General features: G+C 35.0%; 1 protein-coding gene across 1 annotated transcript in view; it reads left to right on the plus strand.

Moving 5' to 3' along the window:
* The first annotated feature begins 5,805 nt into the window (after positions 1 to 5,805).
* Positions 5,806 to 27,624, plus strand: part of LOC118201019 (uncharacterized) — an 88,472-nt gene continuing 66,653 nt past the window's right edge. Inside the window, exons 1-2 of the mRNA XM_035373031.2 lie at positions 5,806 to 5,960; positions 20,115 to 20,897. Coding sequence (XP_035228922.1) covers positions 20,125 to 20,897 — 773 coding nt within the window. The 5' untranslated portion in view covers positions 5,806 to 5,960; positions 20,115 to 20,124. The remainder of the gene's footprint in view (positions 5,961 to 20,114; positions 20,898 to 27,624) is intronic.

Consider the following 27,624-nt stretch of genomic DNA (forward strand, 5'->3'; position numbering starts at 1 on the left):
AAATCATTTCTCCAATTGAGGAGACGTACATGTAAGATAATCATCACTCGTCATTCTTCTGTTCTGGAGATTGATTATTTTATGTTTTCTGCTCTGAGCTAAAAAAGTAACGGAGTACGAAAGCTTCTCTGTCACTCCAACTCTATTTCTCTCCATTTTCTTCCCTTCTCCGTATCGTTGTTTGAGCTGAGCACTTGTATTGGACCGGAACTCGTATTCTTTCGAACGGGTTGGCCACCTGAAAATTTTCGTGGATATTCTATATGTAAAGTGAATGTGATCCAGCTTCAGTTAGAAAGTCCTCCATGAAGACATTCCTCACGAGATAAACCAGCCACGCTGTTTTAATGGAATATCCATAACTAATACATAAGTTATTTAAATCCATCGACTCGTAGATGATAAGAAACTCCAACCCGAAACGTTCCTATGTATAATATTGCATTATGAATTAGAAGACACAGATACAAAATAAACAATGGCGCCGAACTAAAAAGGTTATAAGGTATTTCTCCGGCCTTCTTAGCGTAGTGGTCAGCACGCTGTCTTAGCGTAGTGGTCAGCACGTTCGGCGCGTATTCGAGAGGCCCGTGATTCAAGTCCAGGCGAAGGCGTTGCTCATTTTTCATCTCTCCTGCTTCTAAAAAGTACCTAATGTATCTACAGTGGCGCACGAAAGGTGGTGAATGATGATTCTTCACCACCAGGATTTAGCGACTGGGTCCCCTAAATCCCCAGTCGCCCATTAAAATGAGGAGTATATAAGGTATTTCTCTCACCTTCTTAGCATGCCTTCGTAGTGTAGTGGTCAGCAAGCTCGGCGCATATTCGAGAGGCCAGTGGCTCGAGTCCCGGCGAAGATGCTCTCCTTTTTTATCTCTCCTGCTTCCAAAAAGTTCCTCATGTCTCTATAAGGTGATGAACGGTAATTCATCACTATTTTGGATTTTTCGACAGCCTTTTCTTCCTCTTCAGGCTTCCTTTGGAACATATAAGGAATTTTCTCCTTCCTCACCATGAGCCTTGTGGTGTGATTAGTAGCAGGTCGGGCTGGCAAGGAAAAAGTCAGAAGTTCGAATGCAACAAGGGCATAACTGATTTTTTTTTTCCCCATTCCTCGTTTAAAAAATTCTAAATAGCTCTACAATGGCACCCAGCTAAACGTGATGGACGAAAATTCATCACTAGATGGATTTGGCAACTGAGTCTTCTTCTTCTAAATTGCCGTTTAAGTGAGAGAACATATAAAACATTTTCTCCCACCTCATCGCATGCCTTTGCGGTTTTGATTGGTAGCACGTCAGGTTGGTAGTTGGAAAATCCTGATTTAAAAAACCCTATCGCTTCTACTTCGTAAAACATATTAGCTCTACGAGCTGGCTGTGCAGATCTATAGAATAAAACAATTTACAAGTGTTAACAGATTCCACATCGACATTTGTTTCATGAGTGAAAACTTTTCTCTGTGGCTATAAAAGCTAACTTATAGTTCAATGAATGATGCGTATGATCGCATGCTGCATGATGAATTCATACAGTTCATGATTTAGGCTTATAATGCTATAAATTGGAACTATGCCAATACTGAAACCTGAAAACCTGCTAGTGTGTTCTGGAACTTGAATTATGTAAGATTTTGTGAATAAGACAATTCTTGTGAATAAGACAATTTCTTGGGGAAAAATATAAATGATCAGTGTTTTTTACGACAATGTGCACAGAAATACTTTCCGCTTAATCTATTAATATCAGAAATCTTTTCCGAAACGGATGTTTTATTTTTAATTGCGCACAAATGCATAAATTTTTCCTTTTCAATTTGTGTACGACCCCTGAACATGATCTCCAACTTTAAAATGAAATATCTCCGTCAAATTTCTTTGCACGTAGTCAAATGTTTTGTATTTTATCTTTTGTATTAATTATTAAACCTTCTTAAAAATAAGTATAGGGGTCGAATAGAAAATAGTTATAGTATAGGCGAAAAAATGTATAAAAATTTAGATTTCGTAATTTTTATAAAAACTGATATTTAAATTAAAAAATTTTAAAGCATGAATATTTGCCTCATTTGAATCATTTTTGTTGCTATAAATATATGTCTGTATTTTGCGGTTCCAGGGAATAAAGAAAGGCTGGAGAAGAGCTTATAGAGTTTGACCTGCTTTGGCAGAATAAACCAGTTCCAAACTCCTAACAGATTTAAAGCGAATTATCGTCTGAAGTTAACTACAGAGACTTACGAAAGTTAAAATAACCGTTGTATTAAATAAGCACTTGAACATAAATTGCACGTTTTGTGCTTACAATATCAGCCACCACTCGTGGCGATGTGACTTAAAGTTACGATCAAATTCAAGTGTTAAATTAAGCCTAGTAGTTAAAGACTACAAAATTTATTTTAAATTATAAGTTGTCTCAGAACTTCTCACCGGCGTAAAAATTAAATGCCTGCAGCAATATCGCAAAGACGAAGAGTTACTATCTTATCAGAACTGGCAAAACCTAGTAATGTGGCTTCCACAGACAGAAACACGCTCTATCTTACAATCCAAAAACCTCAGCTTATACTATTATATAACTGTCATTTCTGATGAAGAAACGGAAAAGGAGACGTTATAGTTGAGGTCTAAATCATAATTATTGATTAATTAAAATAATAATAACCCTGTAACCGTTTGCGGACACAGTGTATGTATTTGAGAAACCTTCTCCAAAAAGTTCCCCGAGCTTTGTTGCCAACGGCCAGCATTTTTATTTTTCCCAAATCAAAGAAACTTTTTTGTAAATAAATGAAAGGCCTGTTCTTTGAAATCGAAATATTAGCTTAGAAACATTGAGAGGAAGCAATTCAAAAGAATGCAGATGTCTGCCAGTATATCATTATTATAGGTTAAAAGCGTCGCCCAAACGCGGCTGGTGGTTAGTGACTGTAACTACCGTATCGAAGGGCCCGGGTTCAAATCCCGGAGAGGGCATGGGTGCTTGTAAATGTATAGTACCTGTGGTCCTACGGAGGTGCCGGCCTAGCTTCTACCTGTACCTGTACCTGTCCATTGTTGTATATCTTTGTGAGTAATTATTTCGCAAGACACTTTATTTAATTACATGCTACATCATTATGTACGAAACGCATCATTCGCATACACACGTATTACTACAACTACTCGCATCCCAGTCTTAGTTCTGGTTTACAACTACTTCGCGAGGATGCTTGGCGCTGCGCCAGCTTTAAGTCCGATTATGAATAAGTTCTCGATACACTACATCTCTCCACTTTTATCACAACTGCAGTCTATCTGGGGGACGTCGAATTCCACTGAACCGACGTCGAATTCCACCGGACCACATCCCTCCACTTTTATCACAACTGCAGTCTATTTGGGGGACGTCGAATTCCACTGGACTGACGCAAAGGTTGTGGCACAGCAAGTTTCTTTGGTAACCTGGTTGTATCAGCAGTAGATCCGATGGATGGAACATCTGGCAAAAACCTTGGGCTTGGAAGACAACTCAAACTTATCTAGCTGGTGGCTATTATCTTGGATGGTTTTGGAACTCCACTCTTGTCAGGTTCTTTGGAAATCACGATCAGTTCTCGATACACCACATCCATGATACTTTGATACTTTGTTGGTTATTCTGCCATGCAGCGGGAGATGCACTACTCCTGCTCTTTCCAGATTTCTGAATAAGTCCGCTTAAGGTTTTGACGTATGTAAAAGTCTAAAAATGAAGCTTCTGCAGTTGAGATAGCCTTCTAAAATAATAGTGTTCATGCGGCATGGCGACACGTTAAATATATGGCGAGCCAAAAGTCCTCTCGTATGGTTTGGTGTGGGAAGAAGAGTGGGAGACCCTGCTACCCATCCCCCGGGTTGCTGTCTCTCAAAACTGGGGTGGAACTGGGAAAAATCCTAATATCGCCTATATGGTGGCCAAGGTTCTTGCTAACGAAAAACGTGAGCAGTGAGCATATACTCCATTGCTTCATGGACATATTCTGATGATGAGATCAGACAAGAGAAAGTACTTACAAGAAGAACTGTAGGTTTACAGAAGATGAGTTGCGTTTGTTGCACCAGCGGCTGATGCAATGCCGGCTCCACCGAGTGGCAGAGTTTTGGAGCGCAAAGTTTGCATCGAGCGAAAAACTTAACGCCGGTTAAGAAACAACCCAACCCAAGTTTGATCAAGAATAGGCCGAGTAAAGGCACTGGGAATCTCATATACTTTCTCTTTACCATCTTCTGGAAGGAATTATGAGAGGATTTACATCATCTTTCTGTAGATTTCACACGCCTAAAATCTATTTAAGATATGATGATCAGAAATATACAAGCATGACTCAGTATTCGAACCCAAACCTAGTGACTTTGTAAATATCATACTGACCATTTGACTTTCTATGCGAGCTGCCGTGTGGATCAGCAAATTTGAAATATATGCCGTGTTTAATCTCCTTTATTAATTTAAATTTATATATGTTTTTCAACATAGTTCAAAGAAATTTTAGAGAGACAGTATTGTTAATTACTTCGTCAATCGTTAAGTGTTAAAGAACCATCTTATTTTTCTTTTCCAATATCTGACAAATGATGAACTGCAAAACAATGTGTCATCATTTACTGAGGCAGTTTTTTTTTTTTTTTTTGATAAATATTTTACGTTGCATTCATTTTGCTAAATTCGCATTTATATTTCCTATATTTCATAAATTTTCTTTCACTAAAAGTTTTGAAATTTTTATTCTAATTTTCCGATTTCCGAAGTTCCGAAGTTCTTTTATAGGCAATGTCATAATTTTCTTCATGCCAGATACTTACGTTGCTGCATGCGCAGAGTCAGAAATCAGCATAAATGTACCCGTCGTTTAGTTTGTTACTCAGTAACAGATAGATTATACCTTATCTTTTATTGAATGGCAACAATCTGGAGTGGGGAAGATAAAATATTTTATTTCGGACATTGGCAAAACATTTGTTTTAAATAGTTGAGTCTGTTGATTAAAACTGAAAGATAAATACCTAACATTTTATCCAATGTGAACAATCTGGGACACTGATATAAAAATGTTTTATTTCGAACAGTGTTACCACTGCTCACTTTTAATTCGCTGATTCAAAGTGAGCATGAAATAAGTAGAAACATAACATATAAACTTGAAATAAGTAGAAAACAAATTCGAAAATGAAAATTCAGTTTTCGAATTGCACGTATTCTGATGGAGGACTACATGTGTTCAAAAATCGATGGCTCTAGGTTTCTTTTTTTTTTTTTTTTTTTTTCTTACAATGCGAAAAGCATATTAACATACATATTACATGCATATATGCATATATACAGACTTTTCATACATTTAAAAATGGGGATTAAAATTTTTGATCAGGAAATTTTAATGTTTATTTCTAAATATAAAAAAATTTGAAATAAGATAAAACTCTTTTATTTTTTGTTTATTTATTTTATTTATTTATTTATTTATTTTTTTTTTCTCCCTTGTTTGTCTTGTTTCTTGTTTCGTTTTCTTATGATCGTGTCCCAAAAATTCTCCCGTTTTTAGGCGAAACAGATATTTCGAAAATAGGTTGCGTTATTCTGTTGAGCTGATTTGTTTAAAATACACAGAATTCTTGAGTTTTAAAATTACGAGAAGTATTATGTCGCCAAATTTCATTCGCTTGGCGATAAGAAATCATTCTGGCGATGTATGGAGCTGAGAAGGGTGAAGGATTCTAGAACATGAAAATGATTAGCTTAACTCATCCCCAACCCCAGCCCCCTCCCATGATCAGAGAGGGTGGTCGTCAGCAAACGATCTCAGCCAGCCCTCAGTTCTTCCGCAGTCGTCCTTCAGGATTGGTTAGGGCCCTTCCCGCCCGCTTTCGTCTGTAGGAGTCACGTGGTTTTCCTGCATCCCTGCTAGGAGGAGACCCACTGAGGAAAAACACGGGGGATAAGTAATTTTCCTTTTTTTTTTTTTTTTTTTTTTTTTTTTAATTCCTTACAGAGTAATTACTTGATCTTGTTCCATGTGCTGTCTGTTTAAAAAAAAAAAAAAAATTGGTAAATAAGAAGAAAAACAAAAAATTCATTGTCGGTAATAATCACAATGAAGTGGGCAATTGTAACATGTGTTGCAGTAGATGAGATAAAAACTGATTATCAACGTAATGTGCGTCTTTAAATTAATAGATCTAGAAAGCAAAAAAAAAAAAAAAGTCTGTCGTTATTAATACATCCAAGATTTCCCCCCCCCATTTCAAAATTCTGTAGCTGTGTGTTCTTTATTTGGATATTAATGAAATCAAATTAAACTAAAATCATCTTCTTTTATCAGTTCGATTGGCTGGTCAATTAAATAAAGGTTGGTATTTCTGTTTTTGATTAAAAAAATACTGAACGGCAGTGAGTGTTCTCATTGTACTTGTAGTTGGCAAGGGAAATTTTAACGGAAGGGGAATTTAAAAGGACACATGTTTATTTTTAATTTGGAATTTTTTTTTTTCTTAAAATTGACTTATCATCTATATTTATCTAAATAAGCTTATCAACTATTATTTAAAAATGTTTATATTTGTGGAAAAAAGCATGCAAATTTGAAATTTAAATATTTGTAAATTTTGAGAGAAAAGGATCACTGTTCTGCGCGAAGCAAATGTAACTTCCAATAGCAAACGAAAAATATGTGATTATTATGCTGATGTCAATAATATAATTATTCTATGTAATACAGTTACTTATAATATCTTTCTGTAGAAAAATATGCACTGATTGAGAAACAATTTTACCTAGGTTTTTATTTTTATTTATCACAGGATCTTCAAAAGTGCATTATTATTACCAAGGTAAATTGGGATAAATGGAGATATGGTTGAAAAAATCATGCCTATCATAAAATTGTATTTTAAACGTCTTAATAATTAAGATAGATTCGTTAAAAACATTGAGAATCAGAACACTAAATATAAAAATTAAGCTACTAATTTAAGTCAAACGTCTTTTTAAACAAAGGAGAAGTACAACAAGTAGTTTTATTCTCATCCAAAGGTATTTTATAATGCCGGAGAAGAAACATGTATAGTATTTTGGCGAATTGGTGCTATATTTCGTTATTTTAAAACACTTGCCTAAAATTTTCTTTATTTTCTGGAGGGCTCACTAACGGCCAAGCGATAAAGTCGCTGAACACTGATAGTTCGGTCGAAGGTTCGAATCCCACGAACGGGCAGGCTGCATTGACGTTTCGTGGTTTTCCCAATGTGTATGCGAGCCAGTTTCCCTTAGCAAGTCCTCCACGAAGGTATCTCTCCTCTTAGGCAGAAAGTCAACGAGGCTTTGACGTAATCATATAAACCAAACCATTTTTTGGAGAATTTTAGCCTCAAGTAAGGAAATTACAAAAAATGCTATTATTAATATTACTCGAAGAAATACATTTTTTAAAGTTCCAAATGTTTTTCTTAAGGAACATTATTTTTCGTGGCGTACAATCGAAGTCACTATCTCTCCCAAGACAGTAATAAATGCGAGATAACAAAAGATTACTAAGCTCAGATCTATTCCGTAAATTTTTCACATTAGTCACAATCCTTACATATGCTTCTTTAGAATGTTCGAAGCATAGTTGTTATTCTACATAATAAAAGAAAGAATATGTAATAATTTTAATGAATCCAGTTAATGTAATTTCTAGTTAGTAATTAATAATAACCGAAATGAATCTGCGTTCATTGCTTTTAAATCGCTTATTTTGCTAATTAATAAGAGAATGAATTTGAAAGAAAAAATTAATATTATTTTAAGCTTTTCTGAACAACATCACACTGCCGCGTGGAAGATAAAAATATTTTAATTCGAGCAGTGGCATTTCTTTTTTAAATCGCCAAGTTTATTGATTAAATTTGAAACATTTCTTACACTTTACGAGTTAAAACACAAAGCTTTCATATCGCTAAGATTTTAATAAAAAGTTTCTTAATTCGCATAAAATGTAAAACAAATCAAAAAAAAAAAAAAAAAATTCGAAAAAATTTTAAGTTCGGGCTTCAAGGTTCACAAGTTCGGATGAAAGACTAAGCGTTTTCGAAATCCGGTGGCTCTACGCGCCGCCGTTTTTCCACTACACAAAGACTACGCATACATATGTAGCTCCCTCTTCTGTAAGTGACGTCAGCGCTGGGAACCGTCTTACCTTGTTTTGTTTTCTGGCTTGGTTCTACCTATATCCGAATCTGGACAAACGGATTATCTGCATGCGTGTTTTCATAATCCCTCCCCTCGCGTAACGTGAATATAAGTTAATTTCCTCCTAAAAATCCTCTACGAAGGCATTTCTTCCCTTAGGCAAGTAGCTCTCACGTGCTTTACAGTGTTCGAATAAACATATAAACCATTTGTCTTTAAGGTAAAATTATATGCCGAACAAACATTAATTTAGAAATCAAACAACAGAAATCAGCGTTATATTTGCAAATTTTCACAAGACTAGTTTCGATGGTTTTACGGAACCATCATCCTCAGCTGCTAAAGGGCAAATGGTGAAATTCTGAAAACATAATGCTGACTTTTGTTGTTTAACTTTTGAATTAACATTGGTCTTTGGGTAATAAGTAAAAGACCCACTTTCACTATTAGTAGCAGTGGTGCTCAAAACATTTTCACCTATGCTTGTCTTTTCAATCAAACTCTTGCCATTTTTCTCTCTTCAACTTTTGAATCCGTGACAGCCAGTATAGAATGCCTAAATTCTAGCAAAACTTTTCATATAAACTCTTCCACAAAAAGACCACCATTTTAAAGTGTTTTTTGTCACTCATTATTTCCAGGCAAGTCTAATGGGAGTGATAGGAAAACTTTAACTTAAAAATCCCATTTTTGTGAATATTACTATAATTACAGCAGCAGCTCTTCATCTATCACGATCGATTAAATTTAAAAATACCAGACCTATATCCGAGATGTTTAAATTGCCCTTTGTGGCAACATGAATTATCCAGAGAAGGCTTGTTTATACTAGAGGAGATTTGAGACCAAGCAAGTGCGTGAACTTGAGAGGCTCCAGTGGGCGGCATTTTTAGTAGAAATGCTTTCATGTGCTTAGGAAATATTTCAGTCTTGAAATTTTGAATAATATTATCGCCTATATAATTAGCTTGTTTTATGTAATAAAGGCATCCAAACTCAATTTTATCTCAAAAAGAGTGTAATGCATTTGTATCCCTTTAGTGGAGTGATCAGGGTCTCGCGCGTTTCTTGACATCAAGCCTCAGCTTTCTCAAACTTTGAGCTCTTGAGCTTTTCTTCTTTGAGCGCTTTTCATTTCTCTTGAGCTTCTGTAAAGGTGCCTTTAGACATCTAAAAGATGGCAGTAACCTTCAGATTGGAGGCAGTTTTACAGTATACGTTGGGTTTGGTTTATTTGATTATGGAAGAACACTCAAAAGCATATAGAGTCCTTTTGTTCTCTTTGGTATCATAAATTGTCGCCTCTAATTTGAAGACGAAGTAGCGAATTCTCGCATGTCTTTAAGAACAAAATAGTGCAGAAGAAAGGTTTAAAGAAATTAAAACAGATCCATGTACTCCATTCTCACAAATCACCTCCACTTGTGGCTACGTAAATTAACAGAAAATAAAATGACTAGCTCCTTAGCTTGAACTAACGATAAATCGACTACACACAGTAAAGCCGAGCCGAGAAATATTAGTATAAACTGAAAGGTGTCGAACACCGAACTAGAGAGCACATTTTAAACTCGGTCCGCTACTGCTCTTACTGAACTCTTGACACGCAGCTTAAATACTGCTTCTGAAACACATTTAAATTTGAATACTACGTCATAACAAATTACATGCCGGCAGGAAAATGAAATCAAAAGAAACAGGAAAGTCCAACTAAAAATAACTTTACAAGCTATTTGCCTAGGGGACGGATGCCTTCCTGGAGGACTTTCTAAGGGAAACTATGCACGTTACACATAGGAAATGGTGTAATAGTGTAATAGCTTCTATGCACGTTACACATAGAAAAAAAAACCCCAAAACACACATGCAATCTGCCCGTTTTCTGGAATTCGAACCCCGCATCGAGCTAGCAGTGCTCAGAGACTTTACCGCTCGGCCGTGGTTTGCCTGCATTACATATAAAATAGCATAATGCTTTGTATTTCTTCCCACAAATAGTTTTATTCAACATATCATATTTAACGGAATTTCCTAGAGTTGTTATCAGCTATATATATATAAATAAAAAAAGTGTATCTTTGGTAATTTATAATTCTATTAAGAAATTTTAATCGTTGTATACTAACAAATATTAATAGTCCAAACAGAAATCTTTATCTTCGCGAAAGAACCGTGCAAGTAAGGCGTGTTTGATCCAAATTTGATGAAAAATTTACTTTCCCACTGTACAGAAATCTCGCGGTGTCGGCCAAATATCTGTACATCTTCCCCAAAGCAGAAGTCATCGCCAAAGCCCTTTATAATAATAGCACAGTGTCGGTGCTAGATATTTTGCCGCTTGGTGCACTTTCTGATAATTCTAAATTCTGCCGTCCGTTGCCTCACTAAATTCTAAAAATTTTGCCCCCACTAAATTCTGCAGCCCAGTGTCTTCCCTAAACTCTAAAAAAATCTGCCATTCCTTGATTTTACTTTTCTAAATAATGATAAAAAAAAAAAATTCCTGCTATGTGCCGCGACACCGGCTGCATCACTTTGGGCCTGGCTCTGTAAGTAGCAGCAGCTAATTTTTATTTCAAATGATAAACCAATTGAAGGTTCGCAATATAAGAAAATATGTAATCCGAAATATAATATTTAAATTAGATTAATCTTTTTGCACATATTCATATTTGACATTCCCTTAACATTCTGGGAAGTAATTCGCGTACTATCCTTTAATTCGGCATTATTCATGGGATTTGTCATAGTTTGCAAACAGTCTTATGGACGCATAAAACAGGCAGGTTACAGAACATTGTACTTTTCAGGAATAATTTTTAGTTGAGATTAAGTGTTGAGAGCGATTTTTAAAAAGGTGCACGAAAATAAGATAATAGCCCAGTATTAATCACAAATTCGTTAGTTTCTTATATAAAATAACATATTTAAATCAGAAAGGAACCGATGCAATAAATATTTTAATAAAAACATTTGGAGTTCTCAGTGTTCATATATGTTAGCAAAGTAGAAAATTTATTTTTCCTTTACAGCGTCAAATCATTACTATTTATAACAATTCTAAATTCATTATTTTTTGCACATATGATTTTATTGCGATTTTAAATAAGAGATCATGAGACATATATTGATTTTTCCCCAATGAAAATAACAAGCAGAATATATTCTCGGATAACCGCATTTTATAATCTGTTTAGATACACTGAACTTACATAAAAAGTATCTGAAACACATTCGAGAGCTTGCATCAAAGCGTATCTTCTATAGCGGTTTTGAAATATTAAAACTTTAGAGCATAGGATAACCATCCTCAAAGACAATATCTTCTCTTACAGGAATTTAAATTACCCAGATGATCGTCACACATCAAAAAAGTTTCAGAATCGTTTAGCTTTCGAGGGGCACGATATATAGGCAATAAATTCGCATTATAATATTGCATAAAGAAAAGCATCAGGGTTTGCACTTTTTCTTACAGGCAGAGCTTAAATTGCAGCGGTACTTCTATATATAAATCAACAACTATTTCAGTAGAAATCTGATCGCGAAAATTTTATTTTTTTTTTGCAATAAAATTATATTAAAAATCGCTTATTAAATTTTAGCTTATCTATTTACATTTTATTTAATTTTAATTATTTAATTGCTTTAATCTTTAATTGTTAATAATTTTAATAAATAATAATTAATTAATTTTTATTTAATTAAATAATACTTATTAATTGAATAATAACTTGTATTAATTAATTTGGTAATAATACACTATTTAATTTTTTAATTATTAATGATTTTATTAAGGATTAGTCATTAATAAAATCATTAATCATTAATTTTTATTAATGATTAGTCATTTTATTTATTTATTTACTTTTTTCCTATTTGCTGACGTAATATTACTCCCTTCTTACAAGTAATATTACTTCTGCTTTACAAGTAATATTACTCCTTTCATCATATTCAATACGGAAATTTTAATGCTATGTATCAACTTTTGCCAGAATAATGTTAGCTTCTCTAACTAACTGAATTTGGTTATTTACGACCTTCGTTGACAAATCCTTAAATTAAGACACAATAACACGCCGAATAAATACTAATTCAGAAGTCAAACAACAAAAATCAGCGTTAATTTTCATTTCCTATCTTGTTCATTTGCGGTTTTGCAGCTGAAGATGATGGTTCGGTAAAACCATCGAAACTAGTCCTGTAAAATCCTTAAATGTAGTATTGACAAACTGCTGTATTTACTTGCATATTTTCCACCCTTTACTTACTAAATTGATCGCTCGAAACGCGACAGGGGACGAGTAAGTTAATAATTTAATTTCTGAAGGACACGGATATAGTAATTACGTAATAAATGAAAAGTAGTCATGGATAAATTACAGGTAATTATCACAATATTATTTCTTTAAAAAAAAAAAAAAAAACTACATTTCAATAAGACATAGTAATAGTAATTGTATACATAGTAATAGTAATAGTAATAATAACATTACAGTATCTAATAAGACATCTTTATTTCTGCTTCCCTGTAACCTGAATCTCGCCCGTTCTTATTGTTGTCTCAGCTTCTTCTTAGGCCTAAAATCACTCATAGGTAATTAAAAAAATGAATGTGCAGTCGACTAAACGAAATTGCAGATTATATGTGAGTTCGGGTTAGCTTCGCCGTGATTATCGGTCTTGTATTAGGCTGGCATTAAGTTTAACAATTACAAGGGAAAGGTTCGGCGGGACCTTCGCACGTGGTTTGCGAGGGCTTGTCTTTCTCAGCAAGACTAAAAAAACGTTATCTCTGGGTAGACGAATCTAGTTTAAAATTTAGAACTTCTTCTTTGAGGACATTGATTGGGGAAATGGAAATTCACCTGAATTTAAAATTTTCAGAACTAGTGCTAAAATCTAGGGTGAGAATACGGGAGGAAATACAGTATTGCTATTTCTCGGAACTTAACTATGCCATTGAATAAATATTAGAATTTTAATCTTAGGCCCTTTTGTGCAAGTTCGTACAGAATTCCATTTTACAATAATAGCTCTTGTCAGGTGTGTTTTAGCTGTACAGATTTAAATTAAAAAGTGGTCGTACTCACTATTGAGAACTTTCCTCTTGTATTTAATTTGCTTCTCCGTGTTTAGGAGATTTTATCTTCCTGTTGATATCACGGAACGTATTATCACCAAGTTTCGCCCAATTTGCTTACACACTTCCTGAGTTATTATCAATTTTCGGTTTTTTGTTTAAATTTTCGAAACCAGTGTGTTTCGAATTCGTGTTTTTTCAAACAATGTTTGTTGCATTTCATGTCGCTAAATTTTCCCTGGTGAAAGTATTCAAAAATCATTTAAATTATTTTGACAAACAACATATTATTTACTTTATTTAATGTGGTAAAAGTTTAAGGATTTTTTTGCCATGAAAAGAGTAACTTTTAAACTTTTTTTTAATTAGTCTTAAGAGCTAAGACATTTGGATTACACTGATCTTACGTATGGACAAATGGTAAAAAAAAAAAAAACATCGCAGCCGCAAATATCGTTATGAATAGATTAAGGTAACCGACCTCGTTCAAAAGGCCAAGCCGATTTTGGCTAAAAATCTCAATTTTTTATTATTTCATATTTTTAAAGGCCACACACTCTTAGCTAACAAAAACAGCTTTTCTTTCTTGGTATGTTTATATTATTAGAAATGGAGATATACCAGTTTTTTGAAAGTCGACAAACCGCAAGTTATTGTCTGCTATAGCGGAAGTGAAAGTTTAAAGGGCAAATTAAAAATGCAAATTTCGCCCCTTTTTATGTTATTTGTTAAATAAATAATTTTAAGCATTTAAATTACTCTGGAGAATCTGGCAAAGTATTTTTATTATGAATTTTCTCATTTTCGTTTGGCAACGTGAATAGTTGTGTATAATGTCACGTAATGTAATCTGAGAACGTTAAATGGGATTTTTGATATTTTTTTTTTTTTTTTTTTTCATGATTTATGTTCACAGCAGCCAGAACTCTAAAAGTTCCTTATAGAATTCGAAATTTTGCATACCCGAAATTTGTATATTTTTATGCATGATGTAGACTAACAGCTAAAAAATTAGCCTTACAGAATTTAATTTACGTAATTTCCCCTTCAATAGTGTATGCATTCTTTTAAAATTTTTGTATGCTGACTAACATATTTAGCCACACATTACTACTGAATCATTTAGTCTTTGATGCTTAAAAACTCTTCTAAAATTTTAATATCAAATTGTAGAACTGAGTAGACGATACAGTTAAAAATTAAAAAAACTTAATGCGTGATGTGCAATCCATCAGATCAGCAATGGGAAAGAACCAAATCCTTTCAAAGTGGATCTGTTTTTTTATTACCAAACAGTTTTTTTTTTGTTTTGTTTTTTGTTTTTTGTTATTATACCTCTTGGGATATTTCGATGTTTCTGGGGGGGGGTGCGATATCTGAATGGTTTCAGATTTTAACGCTCGCCCAAAAGGCTTTGTTAGTGTTTTTTACGCTCTCGCACTCTCCAGACTGCTGTTACACTCACTTCTTCGAACCTTTTTAGTCCAAAGGGGCAATTTGCCCAGAAGGACAATTCATTTCGTTTTGGCATTTTGCGTTGATTCACTACAAGCGTTGTTTCCCTTTTCAAATTGTTACCACCCAATATTATCGCTCTGTATTATATTTGAAGAAATTAAATAATGAAGAATCTGCATAAATGTATGTATGCATTGTGATAAAACAACGGTACCTAGAGCCATCCAATTTTGAATAATGTAGATCCTCTTGCGAATATGGGTATTTGGAAGCCCAAATTTGAAATTTGGAATTTGTTTTATGATAAAAAAAAAAAAAAAAAAAAAAAAAAAAAAAAAAAAAACATTTTTATCTTCATCGCGCGAGACTCTGTATCGGAAATTCTAAGGATATGCTCAATTTAAAATTATTTTGCGATATTGCTATTGAACAGAATTCAATGGTTTGAGTACGTAGAACATAATATATAATAAATACAGGTAACACAGAAAACCTTAAAAAAACGCCCCTTTAGATGTAATTTAAAATCTGAAACATTTCAGATTTTTTTTTTTTTTTTTTTTTTACTTGTTTTTAAATATTTCAAATTTACTTATTCTTCAAATATTTCATTTTCTTTACATTTAAGCAATATACAATTGAACAACAAAATTACAAAAATTTTAAAAACAGTATACGTTTCGAATTTCCGATGGAGCGTTAACTGTTGGCACACATCCCCCCCCCAGTGCTTTCTCAGTTCATCATATCAGTGCTAAGTGTTTTTACTAAGATCGCTTTACAAACCTTTGTTTTTGGTATTTTTGTTTTAGTGTTTTCTGTGTTTATTTTATTTATTAAATATCCCGTTCTTGGTGCTTAAGCCACATAAAATTTGATGCAACGTTAAAACCGAAAAACATTAAAAACAGCATATCTCTAGAATATCTTATAGACAGTCTTGCACGCTGGTGATAATTTTTTTTTTTTTTTCTTTTTTTTCGTACGGTGTTATTACGGCTCGCTTTGAAACCGTTAAGGTTGTTAATCAAAAATTAGTTAAAGTTTTACAAAATAGGAAATAGATAATAAAACAAATTTGAAATTCAATATTTGGCCTTCCAGGTGCCTATGTTCGAGTAAAGGACTGCGTTATTCAGAACTGGATGGCTCTAGGTACCGCCGTTTCTTCACAATGCGAGAAACAAAATTCCTTTTATCATCAAATATTGCAGTTGAGCTTAAAATATATCAATCACTGATACTACGCCGAGATTTAAAAAAAGAAAAAAAAAATCTTAAACTTCTTGGTGATAAGCACGAGGATAATAGTTAAAGGAAATATGGCACGTACCCTTTCTGCAAACAAAACTGGAAACTTAAACAGAACATCATTTCGCGTTTAATAACTTTTACGAAGGATGACCTTGACCGGAAAAGACATTTCTCTGAAACAACTTTGAAACTAAACAATTTTACAGATTTTCGAGCGTTTAAGAATTTTTGTTTTCCTTTTGGTATGTTTCATTCTACGTGATTCTGAAAGGAACGTGCTGTCTGGACCAATAGCCATTCTTTGAAGAACTTGCTTCAGAAGAGAAGTTAGCAATACTTTCAGATAAGAAAGATCGATGAAGTGGAGTACTTCGTATGATCATATGGCAAAACATATAAATTTGATTTAAAAAGTCCACAGAATACGGAACCGAAGAGGTTAAAACTTTCAAAATGAGAAATGTAGTAGATTTTTAATTAAATTAAAAACGCACATACATAAAACATTTAATAATGTTAAAAGACGCAGCAGTTGATTTTATTTTATAGAAATATCAATTATCCTCTTCTTCATGCTTTAAAGTTTACTAGTCGCTTGCGCGGGCAGCATCTTCGAATAGTTGTTATGAGAAGAAAAATAATATGTAATGATTTAATGATTTTAATAATTTCAGCTACCGTAATTTCATAACAATACACTTTTTTGCAAAAAAATCGAAGCACCATGAAGAAAGTGGTTGCTTTTGATGAAATTGAATATGTGTATAGCTCTACACAGATAATAAAATGATTAAAATATCAAGGTCCTAGTACCTGTTCACGGCTCACAATCACCCATTGAGTGTTCAAATTAGTAGTTGGTCGAACCGCCCCTGGCGGCAATGCGTGCTTGAATTCGTCGAGGCAAGGAGTGGTAGAGGTTCCTAATGTCATCCTGCGATACATTATGCCAGGCATTAGTCAGTTGCTGCTCCAGTTGTCCAATCTTCCATATTTTGTGGTGCTTGAATCTGGCGACCTACCGTGCCCCAGACATGCTCGATTGGTGAAAGGTCTGGTGACCTTGCTGGCTAAGGAAGAGTAGTGGCTGCAGTGCGTTGAATAGTCGACAATGATAACGTTGGGGCGGTTCGGCCCTGGCGAACAATCATCCTATCCAATGATTGTTGGCCAAGGAGTACAATGGCTCGCATTTGTACTCCTTGGTCTTCCAGAGTCTTTATTTCGCCAGCAATTTCCTTGTAGCAACCATTTCTGCCAATATCTTTGCACAGCAGTGTCTATACGCTGCAGGTGGCGGCCCATTGCTCGGTATGACCACCCAGCTTCACGCAACCCTACAATGCGACCACGTTCGAAGTCGTTTGGTTGTCTTTAAGGTCTTCGATATCGCCGTAACGGCATCTTTAGTTGCTTTTTACGGAATTATACAATGGCAGAAACAAAACAAAGATAAATTTTCCACCTCTGTTACTGGTTTTATGCTTTGTGAGTTGGGCACTAGAAATGCGCGCTATGGTCGCAATTCCTGTTCATTTGCCTTGAAATTTTGAGCATTTGCATGTTCGATCAAGATGTTTCTGGATATCAAATTTCGTCACGATTGCAAAAGTCCTTCATGGTGCTTCGATTTTTTTGCGAAAGAGTGTATTAAAAGTTCCTAATTAGACATCTCCTTGTTTAAATGCTTTCTTATTTAAATCAATAAAATTAAAGCGTAAAAAAGAATAGGTACTTAAGCATTATCCGTCGACAGGCCAATTAGCATGATTTGGCACCAATTATGGATAATTTTAATTCATCGATCAGTATTATCTTAATGCTTTACTTCCTAGAAAAAACACACACACACAAAATTAAATACTCATTATTAAAAACACTTCTAAAGCATAGACAAGCATGTACAGGAAAAAAAAAAAAAAAGCACCGCTTCATATCTCAAACCTAGAAGGAACCTAGAACTTTATATTTAAGGACATTGAACAATGAAGAATCTGCATGACAATGATGAATATGCATGTTTCTCGCATTGGGAAAATTAAGGGCTCATCCATCCGATTCTGAATAACGTAGTCTTCCACCCGAACACTGGTATCTGGAAGATCGAAGTTTGAATTCCTAGTTTATTTTATTATCTATTTCATATTTTGTAAAAATTTAACGATTTCAAACCAAGCGTGACAACACTGTATGGGGGGGGGGGAATTCATCTCCAGCGCCAAGATTGTCTATTGTAAATTAATTCTAAAGATACGCTTTTTAAAAATATTTTGCGATTTTGCCGTTGAATCAAATTTTATGTGGCAAAAGCGCCAGGAATGTGATATTTAATAAATGAAGTAAACACACAAAACGTTAATAATAAAAAGATAAATAAAAGTTTTGTAAATTCCTCTTAGTGAGAAAACTTAACATTGGTATGATGAACTGAGAAAAAACTGGAGGGGGGGAAATGTATGCCGATACTTAAAGCTGCATCGGGAATTTTAAACGTATACTGCTATGCTCCTTTTAAAATTTTTGCAATTCAACTGTTAAATTGTATATGCGTAAGTGAAAAGAAAATGATTCTTAATAATAAAGCTAAAAAGACTACCCCCGCAAAAAAAATGGGTTGATAGGAGTCAGTGAAACAGCAGAATGATAGACTGCAAGCTCAGAGAAAGCATAAAAAACCTTAACAAACCCTTTGGGACGGCCTGAGTCAGTATGAAACATTTGAAATTTCAGATTTTTCATATTTATTTTTTAGTGTAAATCCTGTTCTTTGAATAAACAAAACTGAGGTCGTAAATGCAAAGATTATTGAAAAACTAAGACATATTTCTCCTAACAGAATGGACACCATAGGAGCAGTAAACATAGCTTTTGATAATATTTCTCCCAAAATGCTGGATAATATGATTCTGTCACTTCAACAAGTTATGCTGAAAGCAATGCATAATGATGTCTCCAAAAATTTTAAGCTGCCATGTATAGAGAATACAAAGCTTCGAAACTAAGGGATCCTATTTACAAGTTTAAAATGCAGTAACGAAATTGTTGAAAACACAGAAACTCTCTAAACACTCAATATAAAAGTTAGGAATAATGTTTTAATTCATTGTTTAATTTTATCTAGCCTTTTTGATAGTAAATTTTGTGTTCTATATTTATTTTCTTTTGCTACTATTATTAAGGGACAAATTAAATTCATCAGTTTCTGCTATTATTCTGAGACAGAAGGTGTATTTAGTAAGAAAAGTAATTTTCTTGTATAGAAATTAACCTAGAGTGTAATTTAAACTCAGAGTACTAAATTAGAATTCAGGAATAAAAGATTTAGTCCACAGAAAAGGAAAAATTAGTAAGAAAGAAAATTATTTCTCCTAATCAGTAATAATGAAACACGTGACATCGTCTTTCTCTCGAGGTTTTCCGATCTATCTTACGGTTAAGATTACACTTAGTTCATTTAAATGTTTCTTTGAATATTTCGATTTTATAAATATATTACCGTTTGCAGTTTCACAGCCTACGGGTTGATTCAGGAAAAAGAGCCAAAATTCGATAAACTGAGTTAGATACCGTTCACACTTAATTTGAAAGTAGCATTCGTTTGTGGATCGCTGAAATCGCACTTGCCCGCCTTTCAAGCGGAAATGCATTTTCTGAATTGAAAGAAAAGTAAGGGGAAAACATTAAGGAAACTTTAGTCTCAAGTTACAAATATCTTGTATAATACGTTACCATTTGGAAGATTCCCCGATATAAGTGATAATGCAAAGACTGAAAGTCCGCAATGATAAAGTTGATTGTCAAAATCAAAATTGGGCAATAAGTATGTCTGGTAAACTTTGAAAAAAAAACCAGTTTGATAGTACTGGGTCATAAATTGATTTTAAGATTTTGCTCAAGCAAACAAAGAAACCAAAATAAATAAAATCATGTAAGAAGGTATTGTTTCTGCAAATATTACAAAAAATTGAAAATTGTTTAACTTTTGAACAAATCTGAGAAGCAGAAGCTGAAATTAAACTTTCCTTTTACCTAACAGAATAAAACTTTATAAAGTATTAACAAGTTTTTGATTCATTACCAAAACTGCTTGTAATTTCATGTCCAGTTTCATTTGTTTTTAAATTCGCAGGTATGCGAGTATGACATCGTGCCGACTAAGACAGTGGGTAACACTGCTTCTGCTCACGGCGGCCACGTCGAGCGAATCTCGTAGACCAGCCTGGCTGCGCGCCAACAAATATGATTTCGTTTGCACTCGAGTCCTGCCCGATGGCGAAGTGGAAAGAAGAATCCACAAAGGACACGTGTCGACCATCGAGACTACCGTGGAATTGGTACCTATTCCAAGCGAATCTACCTCGCCTGCTGTCCACGAGTTTCAAGTTCTCACCCTCCTTCAGGTGACAGACGGGCGACATTTTATTCAACTGATCTACGACTCCGGATGGGAGTTGAGAGATTGCGAATATCTTAAGTCGGCTCGAGCAGTCGACGAATTTTACGAGTACTTCGCGGCGGACATCGATTGTCCTCACCAGAAAGCCTGGAACGAGTCCAGGATTCTTCCAGAAGAGGATGACAACTTCACGAGCTCCAAACCGGATGTTACGGACTACGGGTCCTTGCGTAGGGAATGCCGGACCCTGCACAAAAGAGTCCGAGAATTAGCTCAGCATCACAGCCACAGCAGCATCCAGCGTCTGAAGAGGGAGCTCTTTCTGTATCCAGGCACCAACTGGTGCGGATCCGGGAGCAATGCGAGGAAATTCAACGAGCTAGGCTACAATGCTGCAGCGGATCGCTGTTGCAGGGATCACGACCATTGCCCTTACACTATTGAAGGATTCACCAGGAAATTCAACTTCTTCAACTTCAGGTTTCATACGATCAGCCACTGTGACTGCGACGAAAGGTGAGGGAGTCCGTATACTTATCTAATAATTTTATATTTTATGTGCATTTTGCTTTAACCAGAAACATTATTTTTGATGATTATATCGCAGACAAGAAATTTCGTACCCTTTGTTACGAACTAAATTTAACTGCAAAACTGGAAGTTTGTTAGGCATAAACGCAATGCAAAGTCTAAGCAGTTACGTGATTTTTTTTTTAATTTATAGGAATTTTAACTTAGAACTTCTTCGTCTGCTAGAGATTACACTCAAGCTAAATTACAATATAAATTAGCTATTCAGTCTCATTCCAGTCCAGCCAATTGTTGGTAATAAGTGACTGGTAATTAGATTCATAATTTGAAATGATGTTTCGTGATTTTTTATTATTATGGAAAAACACGGGAGGGCTATCTGCATGAAGGGTACACCTTTCATGCATGTAACATGTAGACACCTTTCTAATTAAAACTGCCTCATATACAAGAGACACATGAAGAAAACCACGGAAACAGCCATGCAGCCAGATTGTTTACCTGAAATAGAACCCATGTCGAAGTACCAGAGTTCTGTGACTTCATTGCTCTGCTACTGGTGGGCTTAATGTTTGATGAGTAGCGTAGAACTAGCTGTTATTTGAAATTCGGTATATTGATATATACCCTAGGGTTATATTTTATTAAATTATATAAAAACTAAAACAAATAGAATGTGTTTCAGAATGAAGTACTCAGTAAAATCATTAAAGTGAATGAGGGAAAAAAACAACATTTCATTAGATAATATACGATTCGTTATCTCTGAGGATTAAGCAAATCGGACAGTAAAAATTATTCTTTATAAAACGTAAATAATTATAAATAACTAATCTAACTCCCGATGAAAATTCAGCTACAATTTAAAAGATTCTCGAATGTATATTTAAAAGTAAAGCATTTCATGATAGGATAAAGCTGTGAGAGTGATAGTTACGATCCAACGTCGCTGATGAAGAAGTTATAAGATAGAAGATTTATTTACAAATTACAGTGGAACCTCTAGATACGAGTTTTAATTCGTTCCAGCAATGAGCTTGTATAGCGAATTTCTCGTATCTAGAAACAATCTTCCCCATTGATAATAATGGAAAACCAGTTAATCTGTTCCGCACCCCCAAAATCTCATTACCATCTCATCTTCAGTCGATATGCCTGGTGTTTTTTGGAGAAGGTCCAAGTACAGATTCTTAGCCCTAGCTCAAATGATAGCTTCCGACACCGAATCGCCTTTTAACTACTTCTGATTAAACCACACCAAGAACAGCTTCTCATCATCTAGGAGTTTCATCTAGCTCAGCATCTTCTAGGAGTTTTGAACGGTGCTTGGAAATAACGGTAACTCCTTTGGCCGCATCAAGTTTCTTAATTTCTTCCTTCTTCTTCAGAATACTGCAGATCGTCGATGTCAACGGCCGTAAGTCTTTGCCAGTTCTCTCAATCTTACACCAGGCTTATGTTTATCTGTCGTTTCTTTAATTTCGAAGGCCATGGCTTCCTTCTTTTTCTTTGCAGCACTATCTGAGGCAACAATCTTCTTGGGAAGCATCGTGAAATAATTATTTTCACGTTAAATGTAAAAATCAATTAACTCACAAGCGCACAAACACGTAGATTAAGTGATCCGACGTAGATCAAGTGAACATCAATTGATCTGACGAGGGTATTACCGAAGTCGAGCCGGACCGGGAAACGCGCCACGCATACCAACAGCCTGGCTTGTTACTCGTTACTCGAGTCAATGCTCGTATTTAAGGACCGCTCATACTTTCCTCGCACCTCGGATTTCTTGTATATAGAGATGCTCGTATTTCAAGGTACTGTAAATATAATCACAAAACAACCAAATAATAATTTCAAACTTAAAAGCAAGGTCAGTTATAACTGAAATTTATTGAAGTCTGTGTGAGTCAAGAGCTAACGAGCTTTGCTTTCAAATCTACTTCGATACTTAATCATCCCAACTGTCTAAGTATGTGTGCACACCTATGGGTGGTATGAAGTACTGTAGTTCAAGATTTCTAGAAAACTTTTAAATCTCAATGAAATAAGAGGCAGCGGTATCACAGATTTTTCTTTAATTGCACTTAATTTTCAACTATGAAAAAAATGCAGCAATAACTGATAACAAGCACGCTTACACCAGACGGATCACCGGACTCTATTCTTTGTGGAATGTTGAGCAGCGACAAGTACCAAGGCTTCTCGGAACACGAATGCTCAGTAGCAGCTGAGCGATAAAATCGCTGAACACTGGTAGTTCGAACTAGATTCAATGCAAAGCGAAAGAGGTGTTTCACTGGTGTTTCAGGATATTCCCCATCCCCATGTGCAATGTGGATATGAGCCAGTTTCCCTTAGAAAGGTACTTCACGAAGATATCCTTCTCTTATGCGGGTGGCTCTAGCGTGCCTTGCCGTAATGAAATAAACCAAAATACCTCAGTATACGAATTACCTGTGTGAATGAATGATGTGCGTCGGCCACATATCAAAGCGTTTGGCTGATATATCGAAAAGAAACAGCAGATTTTTCTTTTGTTGTACGAATACAGTAGCAGGTACAGTGAATAAGCTAATTCAGTCGCATGATCTGTTTTATTCTTTGATATGAATTTGATAAATGTTTTAATTAGCTGAAGTTTACATTTATTTTGTTTTGTACAAATGAATTTGGCCAGCTGACTGAGGATATTGTCATATGTATGCGCAAAACCTAGGTTGTTTAAAAGCAGAGCTTAATTAGTTGGGATTTAAGCGTAGGAGGTATTTAGAAGGCTGTCGAGAAAGAGGAACAGAAATAAATAAACTAACTAATGGAATAATAAAATAATTCATAGTTAAATAATTATTACTATTTTAATTATTTTTATTTTAATTATTCGGGGCTCCAGCTGATTTTGAGACCTGAATATACAGGGTCTCCAAAAATGGTCATTTACAAACTTAACGTCCTGGTCTCTGCAATCATGACGAACAAATTTTACATAAGAAGACAGGTGACAGGTGACGGAGGACGGGGACGCCTGGTGTCTAACATAGGTAAACAGGCATATGCCTCGCGTCCTCCACTATCTAGAGGCAACAACTCCCTGGAGCCCATGAGGCCGCCCCGGGAGTTTATTAGGATCTTAAAAAAAAAAAAGTTAACATGGCCATACAACGGCTAGACAACATGTAGTACATTGTAAGAACGTGAGACAACTGAAGGTTATGGTTACAGAACGGCCGCCCGCAGGCGTATTGAAAAGCCGTAAACTGGGCCACTTCAGGCGAGGATTTTTTTTCATGGCGGACACTAGCCATTTCAGGCTTTAGCCACTAAGGCTAGAAGCGGTGATCATTTTAATATGGAGGCACCTAATAGACGTCCACCGTTACCTCCTATGAAAGGACAGATAATTTATATCCATGCTTTCTCTAGGATTCAAACCCTGGGCCTTCGGTACGGCAGTCAGGGTCATTAATCACTTTCACGTGTGGGCCGCTCAGGTGAGGATGTTGCAGGATAAGAATACATCAGTTAAGAAATGAAGAACTGCGCTACGTTTATGGAGCCGTGGATGGAAATGAGCAAGATGCATGCACCAAGAGCACTTCTTAAACACAATGTGTCAAGTCATCCATTGTTTGGACAATTGCACCGCAGATTAAGTGAGGCTGAAGCTTTCCGAGTGAGCTGCTACATTGGGCGGCAATATATTACATACACTTCTGGGGTAGAGGAAGCTGTGCTAAGGGAAATCGAGAGGAATCACTGAATAATTATCAGAGCAATCGAACATGTACCACGTCGTGTTCTCAAGTCCTCTCTATTTTCCTTAGCACAGTTGCCTCTACGGCACATGTGCTTGTAGTACGTAGTAGGTTGCCAACAGATGTGCCTGCGTATTCGGAAAGCTCCAGCCTCGCTTAATCTGCAGTGCAATTGTCCAAATAATGGATGACTTGGCTAACACCTGTTTGGGAAGTGCTGCTCTCGATACATGATTCTTGTGCCTTGTCCAATTCCATCCATGGCCCCATAAGCGTGGCCAGCTGCTCGGTACGGAACAGGAGCATCTTTCTTGTGCAACGTCCTCACCTGAGAAAACCCGCTTTCCGCTCTCCAATATACCTGCGAACATCGCCATTATAGCGGCGGTTGGTCACAGCTTCGGACACAACTTCCTATGTAAAATGTAAAACTTGTTTCCCATTGTCTGACAGATCAGCACGTAAGGTTTGTAAATGATGTTTTGTGACACCCTGTAGAGTATAACGTATTGTTTTCAAAAGAAAATATTCAATTTGAAAAATACCAGCTAAAAATTTACACACCGCATTACATTAAAAGGAACAAAGTTTTAATGAGAAATATTTGCATTTCTCCCATTTTCTTTGTGTTATAATCTATTTGTATTATTTTCATATTACATGTAATAACTGCAATGTAAAATGCTTTATTATTAAAGTAATGCCGCCCTGTTTGGAAGGGCGGTTAGCGCTGCCAACTGCCATAACGTAGACTTAACGTAACATTCGAGACGTAGGCTCGAATCTCGGAAACCATGAGTATGTTCTTATCCACTCTCGCTTCACGGACGCGATATGGGTCACAATTTGCGCAGGCCATACGTGGCCTTTGAAGGCCGTGCTGTCCAATGTAGTTTTTACCGAGACTGTTAATTGACCCCAGTTTCGGCCATTCGCAACCAATATTTTACAAGCGAGCATGCGGGCATTGGGGGAGAGGAATAAAATTACTTTTTATTTTAATTATTAATTTGTGTGTTTCATTTTTACTTCCTTGTACGAAGTAAAAAGGAAGTATTGTAATCGCGAAAAATTTCAGGCCGCATATTTCAACGAAAATATCCATTTTGACAGCTATTCAATGCAGTTTATTGATGTTTTTGCGTGACATCTGTACGTAAGGTCAGAATAAAAGACTCTTCCCCCCCCAAAAAAAACTATAAAACTGCTTTAAAATGAATTCTAAAGAGAATGTTTTGTGGCGTCTGTGCGTAGGTATGTACGTACGTATCTAGCATAACTCAAAAACGAGTAGCCTCAGAGCGTTGAAATTTTGTATGTAGGACTATTATAACATGTAGATGTGCACCTCGTATCTTGGTTTCAATCGGCCTCACCAAAGTATATAAATATATGTATATATATATATCCACTCTGTTACTCGGCTCAGTGAGCTCAGTTTCTTTATTCTTATTCTTTTCATACAAAAAATTCTTTATTCTTTTCCTACAAAAAAAATTATAAAACTGCTTTAAAATGAATTCTGAAGATAATTTTTAATCTGTACGTACGTATGTATGTATCTCGCATAACTCAAAAACGAGTAGCATCACAACGTTGAAATTTTGTACATAGGACTGCTATAACATGCAGATGTGCACCTCGTATTTTGGTTGCAATCGGCCGTACCAAACGTATATAAATGTATTTATATACATATCCACTCTGTTACCCTGCTCAGTGATCTCAGTTTCTTTACTCTTATATGTTTCTAAATTGTGCATTTTTTGCTTTAAAAATGATTGAATTATGTTGTTCACATCTTCCGGTTAAGGTTTTTATGCCTTTAAGAAATCTGCAAACAATATTTTTAGAATTATCAACAATTTAAAACTAGTTTAAGTGCCACTAAGCCTAATAATTTTTGCGATGTCGGCCATTGCTTGTTTACATTTGAAACAACAGAATAGTAGATTTGTTGCCAATCTAGAGAAAGCAAGCTTCGCAATAACAAAGATAACGCCTTCATGTATTATTGCGAATTAAATCATGCTTAATCCTTTCTGGAATTTTTTTGAGGAAATAAATGTTTATTTATTTTACGATTTATTTCGTAATTTTTAATATAGATATTTTGAGTTTTTATGTATTTTTGCTTTGTCGCGAAGTGAGAACTTAATTAATTGAATGAGAAATACTGAATCGTCTGTGAAAAACTGTTCTATTTTGTTTTGTTTGCTTAATTTCTTTTATACGTCGTTCTAGATTTATTATAGTATTTATTTGAATAGAACATATGGCAACTATTAGATAATTCTTCAAATGATATAAATTTTGTTCATTCTGAGTTATAATATGAATGAAATATAACGCTGTTAAATGAACCTAGCGTCAGAGTGTCGCTATCGTATGAACGAAATATGAAAATATGAAACAAATAGAGTGAATTTTAAAGAATGCATTTATTCTATTGTGGTTTATGCGCTATCGACGAAGTAGATTTAATTCAATCTAATAAGTTTAAATGAAATGCAAGCAAAAATGCGTATAATTTAATATTTCGTACAAGGAAGTCATGTGGTGTACACATCAGATTTTTATTATTGTTTTACATTTTTTTTTCTTATATGTTGTCATTCAAAACACTCTTTCATGTTTCGAAAATGAAAACCATTTGTATCGAATCCCTAATGCTTATATTCTTGACATTTTCAGATTGAATTTAACTGAGTAATGGATTTCACATTTATAAGTTACGATTCTTAAATTAGCAGATGCACTGATAAATGTATAGCCGCGCGCATCAATTGTACTTTCCTAATATTATTATTCTGCTCTTCTGAGCCAACAAAACTGATTTTCAGTAGTTTATCAAATAAAAGAGAAAAAGGAAAAAAATAAGTGTAAATTTAAAAGCAAAACGCCTACAACTTCGTCGTCAATCGTTAAAATTACTGGCTTAGAGGTTACATGTTTTT

Source organism: Stegodyphus dumicola, chromosome 3 (genome assembly GCF_044657685.1).
Source record: "Stegodyphus dumicola isolate Sdum_Otavi_A_Nest chromosome 3, ASM4465768v1".
Taxonomy (NCBI): Eukaryota; Metazoa; Arthropoda; class Arachnida; order Araneae; family Eresidae; genus Stegodyphus; species Stegodyphus dumicola.